At 37.6% G+C, this 12530-nt stretch overlaps 1 protein-coding gene across 1 annotated transcript in view; it reads left to right on the top strand.

Moving 5' to 3' along the window:
- LOC119522080 (centriole, cilia and spindle associated protein) overlaps window positions 1–12211 on the top strand; it is a 41991-nt gene extending 29780 nt beyond the window's left edge. Inside the window, exons 3-4 of the mRNA XM_037820783.1 lie at window positions 7149–7417; window positions 8692–12211. Coding sequence (XP_037676711.1) covers window positions 7149–7417; window positions 8692–8868 — 446 coding nt within the window. The 3' untranslated portion in view covers window positions 8869–12211. The remainder of the gene's footprint in view (window positions 1–7148; window positions 7418–8691) is intronic.
- The last annotated feature ends 319 nt before the right edge of the window (window positions 12212–12530 follow it).

The following is a 12530-nucleotide window of genomic DNA, read 5'->3' as shown; positions in this document are numbered from 1 at the left end:
TAAGATGTGCTATTTTTCTATCCTTTCAAATTCTTCTTTATGCTCATCTAGTTTATTTTTGATTCACTTTATGTCTTTAGCCAACTCACTGAAGTTATTTAGGAGATTTGTATGCACATCTTTAATTAGTGGTTCCAAATTCTGTGTCTCCTCTGGATTTTTAATTTGGTCATTTTGCTTGGCCATATCTTCTTGCATCTTCATGTGCTTTGAGATTTTTTGTTGATTTTTAGGCATTTGATTATTTTGAAGGTTATTTTGAAAGTTGATTTCCTTCCCTCACTTAAGATTTTGTAGTTGCTTGGGTTTGCGTTGAAGGTCTCCTTTGGCACTTGGTTTGTCAGTAATTCCCAGCCAAACCAAATCCAGGGCATCATGCAGAAGGTGCAAATCTATTTGAAAGTCTGTTAAAGACTAGGTGGAAAGGCAGTTGTTAGAGTGTGCTTTCCCTTTCTTCCCAGCAGGTGGCGATCCTGGCCATCTTCTCCTCAAGTTCACCTCTCCCCAATTGCAGCGGCCCACTGGGCAGGGTCCAGACTAGGTAAAAATCCAGTCAATGCCACAGGTCTCTGTGTGTGCTGGAATCTGCCAGCCCCAGGGGTGTACAATGTGCACCTTGGTAGAGAATCCAGTTGTGGGCATGATGGGTTTGGTGATTCCGAGGCTCCCAAGTGGAATGACCTTGGGCTACAGAACCGAGAGATTCAGCTTCCCCAGTCCACAGCCAGTCTGAGAGTGCCCTGCCTTTTGCCCCCCCTGCAAGACCCAGGCTGGTGTGCACTCATGGGCCTCTGGGGTGGGGAAAGAACTCCTGGGGCCCTGCAGTGTGGCTCTTTCCCTTGTCACTGCCTTTCCACCCATGCATGCTGTGAACACTCCAGGCCTTCATGGAGAAAGGATAGAGGCAATGGGATCTAAATTGTCAGGCTCTGCTATGTGTCCCCCCTCCTTCTGAGGAGAGGGCCCTGCAGTGTCCCCTAAAACCAGGTGCCTGCAGCTGCCTGCTTCAGGTTTGGTGGGTACGCATTGGGCACCACAGCAAGGTCTCTGTTTGTGGAAAAATCAAGTCTGATAGCTCACAGGACTGACAAGAAGGATCTCCCCAGCAGAACATGGAGGTGGGACTGTGAGTGCGCACCAATCCTCCAGCACCTGATCCATCTGGCGCATAGCAGAATTCAGGTGTGGTCATGATTGAATAAACTCACCCCTTCCTCTCAGTTGTAATTTCTCCGCTTTTTCAGCCAGTCCTCCTTATATAATTTAGAAGTCCCTCTCTGGTCATTCATACCCTGGAGTTGCTGTCCCCATTGTTTTCTGCTTTTTCTGTAGTTGTTCCATGGTGAAGGAGTGAGCTCTGCCTCTTCTATTCCACAATTTTCCTGGAAGTCCTCTAGTGTATTTTTAATCTCCAATATTGTGCCTTACATCCCCATAATTTATGCTTCTAAGTTTTCTAATTTTTCTTTTTGCTTACACATTGTCTTCTTAATACCCTTTAGCTCTTTATCTATATTTTCCATTGTCTCCTTGAATTGATTTAGGAGATTTGTTTGAACTTCTTTCATTAGCTGTCCCAAAGTCTGGGTTTCCTCTGAAGTTTTAATTTGTGCCCTTGCCTGAGCTGTATCTTACATGTTTCTTAGTATGGCTTGCAATTTTTTGCTGATGTCTGCAGCTCTGATTATTTTGAAGTGCAAACTCTGAAGGTCAGTTCCTTTCTCTTGCCTAGGGTTTTATTGAAGATTGGCTGTATACTAAGGCTCTTCTTTGATGCTTGGTCCAACTTACACTGGAGCTTTAGGGTAGCCTGTGTTTAACTGTCAGATTATCTCAGGTCTTCTGCACCTGATTCTTCTCCTGGACATGGAGTACAACTTTTGAGGTTGCCCTTTTATGTGCAAAATTTTCCCCCTAGCTCCTATGATTTGTTTAACTCCTCTCCCTTACTCCATGTCCCCATTTCATTACACTTTTAGGTTCTGGGATCCATCCTGCCTTACAGCCGGTTAGTCCCTCCCCCACCCCCACCCCCTTTTTTCCTCTTGAGACTTTTCTGCCATTAGGGTATCCTGGTGTTCAAAAAGGTTATTTTTTCTTTCTTTTATTTTAGATAACCCAGCAATCAGAGACTGGGTTGAGTGTGTACCTTTTGCCAACAGTTCTGTCATGGTCACAATTTCCTGGGGTCTCTTTTGTATATACCCTCTTGCCAGCCAGTTCTGACCTTGGTCTCTGCAAACTGGAGTTCCTGTGCCTGGATATGTATGGGGTTCTAACTTGCCTCTGTGGGCATCTCTGTGGTTTGACTTCATGGGAGTAGGCTGCCAGAGCCTGCTACCTCTGTGTGACTCCTAAACTTTGCAGAACCAACTGAGGGGGACGTGTCCAGACTGGCAGGTCTCCTACCTTATTTTTTCCTTTGGGGTTTTTTTTTTTTTTTTTTGGTCTTTTTCTCCAGTTTAGCATTTGTGGAGTCCTTCTATTGTTCTGTATTGTTCTCTAGAGTTCCAAGCAGGTGGGATTTGTCCTTTAATTAGTTGTTACTGAGGGAGGACTTTTCCACGGGATATCTTATATCACCATGTTGATGATGTCATTGTTAGTCATATATATATATATTTTTTTGACCTATGGGTTGGTAATTAGAAATGTTTTTTAATATCAAAACTGGTGAATAATTTTAAAGTTACTTTTCTGTTATTTTATCTAGTGTAATTACACTGTAGATAGAGAATGCATTCTCTATGATCTCAGTCTTGTATATATATTAATATTTGCTTTAAGTTCTCACATATATAAGTTCTTATTCATGTTCAATATATGCTTGATGAGAATGTGTATTCTGCAGCTGTTTTGACAGTGTTCTATATATACCCATTAGGTCAAATTTGTTAATTCTGTTCAAATATTTTAAGAAAATCACACTGTTCAGTAGTACATTCTGGGATGATGGTACTGTTCTTTATTTGTACTGTCCAATTGCAAAGCCACTAGCTACATGCGGTTATTGTGTACCTGAACTATAACTACACAGAGGAACTGAATTTTAAATTTTATTTAATTTCAATTAAACATATTTAAGTAGCCATGTATACAGTGACTCTTGTGCTGGATTGCACAGTTCTAAATCAAAATGGAATTTATTTTTTTCTGAATGTTCTGTCAACCACTGAGAAAGGAGTGTTACAATATTCCACTATAAATGTAAGGGAATGCTTTTCCTGTTTGTCTCAAAATGTCTTTATTTTAACCTTCATTCTTTTGAATAGGAATTTAAAAGCATGTACTTATATGCACTTATCTGGTGCTCGGCACTATTTTAAGCATTATAAATAGTACTTATATGTACTTATCTGGTGCCAGGCACTATTTTAAGTATTATAAATGTTAAAATTACATATTAAGTTCTACCTCTTCCCTACTGTATTTTCCATCTTTTGTCTCTCACTGTTGCAGATATTTCAAGCCTGCCTTTTTACCTTTAAGCAAAGTATGGGAAGACTAGTAATTTTATAGTGCATAAATGATAATTCCAGTATCTCAAGTCTGTTGCTTCTGCTGATTCTTCCTTTTTGTCTTCTTGTGTGCCTGGTGACCTTTTTTACTGGCAATTGTGTTTCAAAAATAATTTGAGGCCTAGGGTTTCTAGAGAAGATTTTAGCTTCTTGTCTTGGGTGCCTGAGGATGCTATTAGTCTGAGATCATTTTTTTTTATAGTTCATTCTACTTTTTCAGTTATCCTTAACAGGGGAGAGTTGGTCTAACAGCTCACTACCACCACAATCAGCAATCTCATCCACTTTATTCACTTTTCAACCCATTGTGATCTGGTTCTCCTCCCACCTCCACTCTTCCCCTTCTTGACTGAAAGAACTTGCTCTGGTCACCCATGACAGCCTAGCTAGCAAATTTGAAGCCTTTTTTGAACCTCATCTTACATGGCTTCTCTACAAAATTGGACTTTGTTAATTGCTCACTCCATTTCTGAAACTTTCCTCAGCTTATCTGATACCAGGCTCTCTACCCCCCCATCCCCCTTTTCTTGCTATGCTTTCTTGGGATCTCCTTCCTCCATCCCCTCATTAAATAATGGTGTTCCCAGAGGCCTGATTTAGTCCTCTTCTGTTCTGACCCCATGTATTTTTTCTTGGTGATCTGATCTACATCAAGACCTTCAGTTCCCAATTGTTTGCTCTTGACTTTCATCTGCAACTTCCATCACCTCTCCTGCGCTCCACATCAAGGATCCAGCTGCCTGCCTACTTAGTTGTTCCAGGAGCATCTCAAACTCAAGGTGTCAAGCATTCCTTTCTTGTCTTTTTTTTTTCATCAGAGAGCATCATCCACTCAGAAAACCTTTGAGAAATCCTAGACTCCTCTCCCTTCCAGCCCCCAACACTGTACCAGTCGTGTAAGTTTTGCATTCTGTTAGTCTAATCTAGTGTTGGTGGGCTATCTGCGTTCGAGAGGCTTTGTTGAAAAGATTCTGAGATATTGTCTCCTAGTTTGTCTGAGAGAAGTCCAAAAATTCTTCCCAGATCAGTGTGTAGTTCACAAGCACTCTGATGATTCTGATTACCTGGCAGGTTTTGTGGGCCTAATCCTTTTCTACCTCTCCATCCCTATTGTCATTCCCTTAGTTTGTACTATTGGTTACTTGCCTGAATTACTTGTAATTTTTTTTTTTTCCATCTGGCCTCTCTGTCCTAGTCTCTCTGAATTAACTTACCTTTTACACTGTACCAGAGGCCTTATTCCTCAAATGCAAAGAGGACCGTGTCATTTTTCAGCTTAAAATCTTTCAATGATTGATTATTTTGGGGAGAGAATAAAAATTCCTCTCCTTAGAGGTCAAGGAAGTCTTTACCTCCCCCTTCTTACTTGCCCATGTCATCATTCACAGATTCTCTTGAGTACTCACCATTTTGAACTATTTACAATTATCTCTTACCTCCAGGTCTTTGAACAAGCCATTCCCTTTTCCTGGAATTCTCTTTCCTATTCTGTTCTTGGCTAGCTCCAGCTTTTCCTTCCAACCAAATCATTATTACCTTCTCTGGGAAGGTTTTAGACACAGGTAAAGGGAGAAGAAGTGAAGGAAGAGAAAGGAAATCAATGAAGATGACTTGGATTGTTATTTTTTCACTCACAGTATTGTAATGACACAGATTTTGCTCCCACTTCTTCTTCCATTTATCTTGATTTTGATTGTCCCTCCCTTCCTCCTCTTCATAGTTCCAGAGAAGAGAAGAGGAAAGACTGCAGATATATTGTTCAATTGAGCAATGAATGGATTTAGGTCCTCATAATAAAATGGAAAGTTGGCATCCCACCTTATCCCCAAACAACTTAGATGCTGGGCTTAAAGATATATACAATGGTGAGGAGCACTGAACCCCCAAGACAGGCTATGGATTGTCTGTTCATCCTTAAAATGTTCATTAATAAACTAATCAGTTGGGTATATTAAGCTGAAGGAAGAAATGACAGATATATAAAGTTTTCTTACGAGTATGTGTCACTGTGTCTGGACTGTCTTCTACAGGGGTTCACTGTACTATAAAGGGAACAGGGGGCTACACAAGGAAAGAATAACAACTAAAAATAGTAAGGAACAAGAGTACTGCCTTAAAAAGGTGCTGAAGTTTTGTAATAGTCTATTAAATCATTACCTGGAGCCAAATTCTAGAGCATCTGAAGAGAGGGAACTTCTTAAGGCCTAAACACCTGGTAACTGAAATAGAGCACTAGATGCCTAAGGAACTCTTATTCAAAGGTGAGTTCAGGCTGAAAATAAACATAGGCCTAAAAAACAATGAATGGCAAAATCATAAAAGGTAATTAAAGGCAATAGTTTTTTTGGGGGTGCATATCCTCAGTATCTAAGGTTCATACCAGGCAGGGCAGACCCATTCTTCTGTCAGAGTTTCTCCAACTTGGATAGAATTTAGGGTGTGCAGGGCCTGACTGAGTCATTTCTGTAGAAAGTAAGGAGAAGCCCTCTTATAATAGGAGCCCTCATCTCTAGCTTTTTACATGTGTCTAGGTTAGTAACTGTTTCAGTTTGCTAAAGCTGCCAAAATGCAATATACCAGAAAATGGGTTGGCTTTTAATACTCATTTAAGTTACAATCCTAATGCCAAAAAATGTCCAAATTAAGGCATTAACTAAGAGGATACCTCCCTTGAAGAAAGGCTGCTGACATCCAGGGTTCCTTTGTCACATGGGAAGGGAAGGCACATGGCGATGACTGCTGGTCCTTCTCTCCTGGGCTCTGGTTTCAATGGCTCTCTCTTTCAGTTCCTATGGGTACTTCTTGCTTCTCTGGGTGTTTCTCTAAGCTCTCTCCAAATGTCTCTGCCTTTTATTCTCTCATAAAGGACTCCAATAAAAGATTAAGACCCACCTTGAATGGGTTGGGTCACATCTCAATAGAAACAAGCTAATCAAAATTCTCACCCACAATAGGTCTGCCCCCACAGGGGATGGATTAAAAGAACATGGTGTTTTCTAGGGTATATAACAGCTCCAAACCAGCACAGTAACTATGGAAACTATCCCTATTGTGACTTAGGGCCTTTAAAATTAAGGTTGCCAGCTAGCTCTTAGAAATTAGCCCATGGGAGCCATAGGAACATTTTCAATAATTATGGAGCATCAAAAAGAACTGCAGTCCTGGAACTTGAGTTGAGCAACTTAATAACTACTATTTTGCAGCTGCTGGATGCATAAAAGCAAAATCTTCCCCTGCAGCAAGGCATTAGGATGATTGGCCTTGTCTTGAGGGGGAGTCATTATGGGCCATGGAGGAAGGCCCCTTAGGGCATGGTGCTTTCTAGCTTGTAATATTTAATTGAAAGGTTAGATACATCTCAGAAGCTGAGTGACAAAAGTTTCTTTTGACTAGGCATGCTTCCATCTTGGTGTATTTGTGGTTGATTTTAAAATGGGATAAGCTGTTTGAAAATTATTAAGCCAACTTGTTTCTGTATTTCTGCTTTAAGTGAAACTTGTGAGTTGAGCTATACAAATGAAAATATTACTAATTTAATTAAACATGAATTTTCAACTCAAATGTTTAAAGTAATATGGAAACCTAATTTTAAAGTATTTTCATATCCTTTTATCTTTTTTCCCCCCAAAGCATTATCAGTGAAAGAAGTAGAAGAAAAGCATGAACAACAAATTGAAACAAAAGAAACTGATAAATTACCCAACAGTACTGAACCTCGACAACATCGAAGTGCCTTATTTGCTAGAGGAAATAGAAAAGCAGTCAAAAGTCCTCAAAGATCATCAATTAAAATAAAAGAAAACAAACATCCATTTGCTCTTTATGGATGGGGAGAAAAACAGACAGATACAGGAAGCCAAAAAACTCATAATGTCTGTGCTTCTGCCCCTGTGCATGAGGTGGGCTCCAGTATTTAATTCGCCTTTCTGCTTTTCTTTTGCAAGTAGAGAATTGGACTATGTTCCTATCATTGACTATCATATCCCCAGGTCATGGTATTCTTTGGGGTCACGGCAGATCTTTATGTCATGGTGGGGTAGGCCAGGAAAGTCTGGAACTAGGATTCTGATCAACAGAACAGGAGGATTCTGGATGTTTGTTGCCTGGAGAAAGGGATCTTGGCCAAGAATTAGTTGGCACCAGGGAGGGTTTACAGACACTACACCAGGTGAAGAAGTAGATGGAGTCAGGGTTCACAAGTTTCTAGGTAGTCAGGAGGTGTAAGCAGGAGCACAACCAGGGCTGGCAACTGCAGACCTAGAGTTGCACCTCTGGCTGCCTTAACTTCTCTCTCAGAGTTTGTTAGAGTGTGTCTCCAGCAGTTACAGACATCTACCAAAGAATCACTTCTCCTCTTCTGATTAAATTCAGATTATCATATTTTCCCCTGTTCATCCATAAACTCTGCATTTTACTCCCAGGAGTTTTAGTTCTTCTCTACCTTAGTCCTTGTTTGTCACCCCGTGTCAAGTCCTGAAAACAGTTCAGATGAGAGGATCCTCATGTGTATAGTCCCAAAACAATTACATATGTGAGCTTTAATACTATTACTACAGCCTAAAGCAAAGAACACATTAAAAATAGCAGAAAGAAAAACTGTACGCTTTTTGAATTCTGATTAAGCTCCCCAATGATTCTGAACCCCAGCAAATGGTGTTATTTTGAGTGACATTTGAGACAACAAAGCAGTAGCTTAACAAAAGACTTGATACTTCATGGGATTAACTTTAACAGGCTTTATCTGTATTATGAAATGTCTTGGGTGGTAAAGTCTCTTGAGAAACTTAATAAAGCTGTAAAACATTTTCAGAACTTAAAGTTCTTTAATGGAATACTATCCATGCTTAATGCTAAGCAGTTCCAACAGTTTTTCCAGAGGCAATTTACAGAAGAACATGCAAACTAATTGCTTATAATTTAACCTGAATTTAGTCCAGGGGACATTTCCTATTGCTTAGTTTCTTTTATCACTGGTCCTGAGTAAGCTGTAGCACCTAGTAGAAATGGCTTTTCTCTAGAAGCTATTTCTATAGATGCTCTTATATGCAAAATGGTATATAAAAAGGCTGAGCTTGATTCTGCTTTGCTTCAGAAAACCTTCATTATGAATATTCTTGAAAATCAGTACAAAAGCCACTGACATTATTATACTGTTATTTTATACTCTTCCTAGATTCATGAGTCAGCATTACGAGCCAAGACCAGAAGACAGGTGGAAAAAAGGAAACTAGTTGCTCAAAGGCAACGTGCTCACTCTGTGAATGTGGAGAAAAATATAAAGGTTAAATCTTCTTCCTCAGATAATCCATGGATGACAGAATACATGAGATGCTATTCAGCAAGAGCTTAAAGAAACAGTTGCTTGGACATCCTCTTTTAAAAAGTGTAAAAGAAAAAAACAGAACAACCATCAAAAGAAACTGGACATGGGTTTAAGAAACCAACTGATTATGCAAGGTTTTTCTTAGGGAATTTCCAAATGATTGTCAAATATTTTGATGAATCTTGGCCACCTACCTCAGCAGTAGGACAGACAGTTGAAGCCATAGACATTTGAAGTTATTTATGAAGATGATTCCCTAAATCTTTGATATTCTTATAAAGGTTTTGTTTTAAAGCATCTTAATCTTTTAAGATACTGACACCAAATGCCTTTAAATGGCTATGGATGCTTAACAGATTTAGTCTTGTTCTGAATTAACTATTCAAACTCCATAGCTAATAAGATCATTCCGTCTTGCAACATAAGACTCATTTTCTTTATGTGCAGTTTTCTTAGTGAAAGAATTAATATCAAATCACAAATGAGTTTCAACTGTAGTATTCAGTCCATGTATAATAAAATGAGAACTTTGGTTGTTACTGAAAAATTAAACTTACTTGTATTTCAGTTTAGCATCACTTCATGTTGTAGACCATGATATTTAAGGCTTATCTGAGCTGAGTAAAGGTCATCTTTTCTCTTTAAATTATCATCCAGCCACTTATTTAATAGTTCAAATACATTCCAATAAACAAAGTACCAGTGTAATATATATTTAGTGTAGAAGTGAAGTTTTTTTTTTAAGTCAAAGACTGTCACATTATTATTACTATTTTTTTTCCTAAATATTGCAAGAGTGTTTAGAAAACATAATGGGGAATTAAAGCACTTACTGGAGTCTGGCTTCTTGGTGCACACCCACTATAGACTTTTGCATCTTGCATAATAATTGGCAATGACATTTAGAACTTGCAGTTTGAAAATTCATTTAATTTGTAAATTGAGATTATCTGGCCCACTGAGGATGCAGGAAGACCAGTAAGATATCAATTAGAGCTGTTGCTCATCTCCACTTTCTGTTTTCCTGTACCAAACTTAACAATGATCAAGTCTGGATGATGTAAAATATTCATAATTTTGGTTGAAATACATTACCATTTGATTCCTAGTCAGAAGATCTCATATATGGAAGTTAATATGAGAATGGTGGTGTATATATAAGCACAAATGTAAGAATTTAAGTGGAGTATTCCTTGTCTTTAGTACATTTGCTTTTTGGATAGAAAAATGGTTTTAAAAAATAATGGTTTTCATCAAAGACTAAGGTCTTCTCTATCTAGTAGAGATGGAATCTATTAGGAGGGTGAGTATAAAAATTCTTTATAAGATAAGAAAGGTACCTTGCTTAAGCCAACTTAACAGCGCAAGCTGTGTGAATGAAAATTTTGTCCAAGACTGAGCATTTCCTTGATGTGTTTACTCTGGGTCTTTAATGTACTATATTCAATTATTAGAATTGGTTTTATTCCACATAAGTTCTTCACACACTGTACTAAGCTCTGAAAGATCATACTAAAGAATCGTAAGCGTTTTGTTTATAAAATTTTTACTCTATTTGCATAGTTTTGAGGTGAATTCTTGTACATGGAGAGTTCTCCTGATCATTGAGGTGTGAGGAAATCTTAATTCTACATGTGGTCCAAAACAACCTCGCTAGTAATTTTGGTAAATTTTGGTGTTACTATTTTAAACACTGCAGGTACCAAAAGATCAAATTAAAATGCAATGTGCAATGGTGTAGCTGACTGTGAAAACTGTTGCTTTTAAAACCACTTCTTGCATGTTAGGTTTTAGCCAACAAGCTCAAGCTTTTCATGTTGCATCTGACAATCTTAGGATAGATGGCCTCAAGGAGTAATTCAGACTCCACATTGATGGGCTGCCTTAGAAACCTGATTTTCTCTTGGGCTTTGAACAAGCTGGTCTTTCTCTAGTTTAAAAAACAAGACTCATGTGCTTACTACTGAAAACTCCAGATACTGATAAGACCTAGAAGGCAAATACTGACATTTGTTCCCCATTCTTTTTAAGTAGAGGACAAATGAACAAGATTTTTAAAGTACTTTTGAGGTGCATGAGTAACAAATGAAGCAATATGAATTAACTGTGAGTCCCCTTCCAATGTCTAAGTCCTTTTGAACCTATAAAAACTTTTTAAGTTGTAATAATTCTATGGTCCTACTTTCTTCTTTACATCCTAGAAACTAATGTGTTTATAATCATGTTCTTAATTCTTGGGACAAATTGCAAGACAGTGAGATAGCTAAAATGATCTTTCATGTTGAAAAGTTTCAAACTGAGAATACAATGATATTTAAAGTATAGAATAAAATAATTGCTATATAAGACTCTTTAACATTTTGGTTTTGAGTTCTTAATTAAAAGAATTCCCATAAACATGCCTTTGTTTATTATTTTTCTTTTAACATGGCAAGCAACAGTAAAATTCTGAAGTAATAACTTCTAGCCTTCTGTTGGACTGAAGTCAATCAGAAGTAAATAGGAGTCTATCCTTTTTCTCTTTTAAAACCTAAAAGACTGCTCTTATTTAGGAGGTGTCAAAATACTTGGAATCTTGAAATACATGTATCCTTCCTTTCCCCCATAAAATTTCTAAGCACATTTATACATTTTTAAAGTTTACTGAAAGGTCATCAGGCCTATCTCAGCTAACCAAATTTCAAGAGAGCAAGCAAAGTGGCTACTGAGTTACTGATGTCATAATTTTCAAAAAAGCATTCTGCACATTTTTCAGGTTTTAAAAACATTATAACTATATTTCTGTGCCCCTTCAGGTATACATTTCCTGAATGAGTATGTACTGGAAGCAAAGTCACATTTCTTTTCTTCAGTAAAAAATGTAATTTAATGGACAGTTTTGTATTTCACTAAACTGGATATAAAATAGTGCTTAGAATATTTATATAGCCTGATTCTACAGTGTGTACAATAGGATGAATAGGGAGTTATTCAGTGTAAGGGTATGCTTAATACCAAACCCTATACAAGGAACTATGTTTAAATTTTTGGTCCAAATTAGGCCCTTCAAAGGCCTGCCTAGTGTGAGATGGAAAAAAAACTCAATACTTTTTTCCATTCTGAAATTCAGGACACCTGAATGAAGACATTAGAGGGATCTTTTTGGATTTATTAGCAAAACTGTATAGACTGAAAAATCTTGCATTGTTAATGTTTGTTTTGAGCACTGCATTCACTTTAAAATTCTGAAGGAATAAAAGCTTGCCACATATACTCACAAAGCTCTGACAATGAGAATTTTGAGTTGTATTTTCTAACAAATATGTATTGTTTTTAGATTACTTAGTATTGCATTTGCTTAAAAATATGAATAAAGTTAATATTATAGGTTGAGGCTTCTATTTTGTGGGAAATAATTCAGAAGGTATATGAATGGTATGAAGAAAATGTATGATCGCATTGACTCTGAAATAGATTTTTCATTAGATAAATGTTTAACAAGGTACATTAGAAACATCCAGAAAAGATACTCTGTATATATACTTTGAGTTGAACTAATTTTTTTCCTAGTCTTTTCCTTCACACCTTAGTGTTTTAAGAATTACAAAGGTAATACATGCTTAAAATAATTCAAAATGAAGAACAGAGTAAAAAGTGAAAGTTCCCCTTCAATACTACCTCCACCAAAATTCTACTCTCCTTGGAGGAAA

This window comes from Choloepus didactylus, chromosome 2 (assembly GCF_015220235.1).
Source record: "Choloepus didactylus isolate mChoDid1 chromosome 2, mChoDid1.pri, whole genome shotgun sequence".
NCBI classification, from domain to species: domain Eukaryota; kingdom Metazoa; phylum Chordata; class Mammalia; order Pilosa; family Megalonychidae; genus Choloepus; species Choloepus didactylus.
This window is presented reverse-complemented; position numbering and strand designations above follow the sequence as displayed.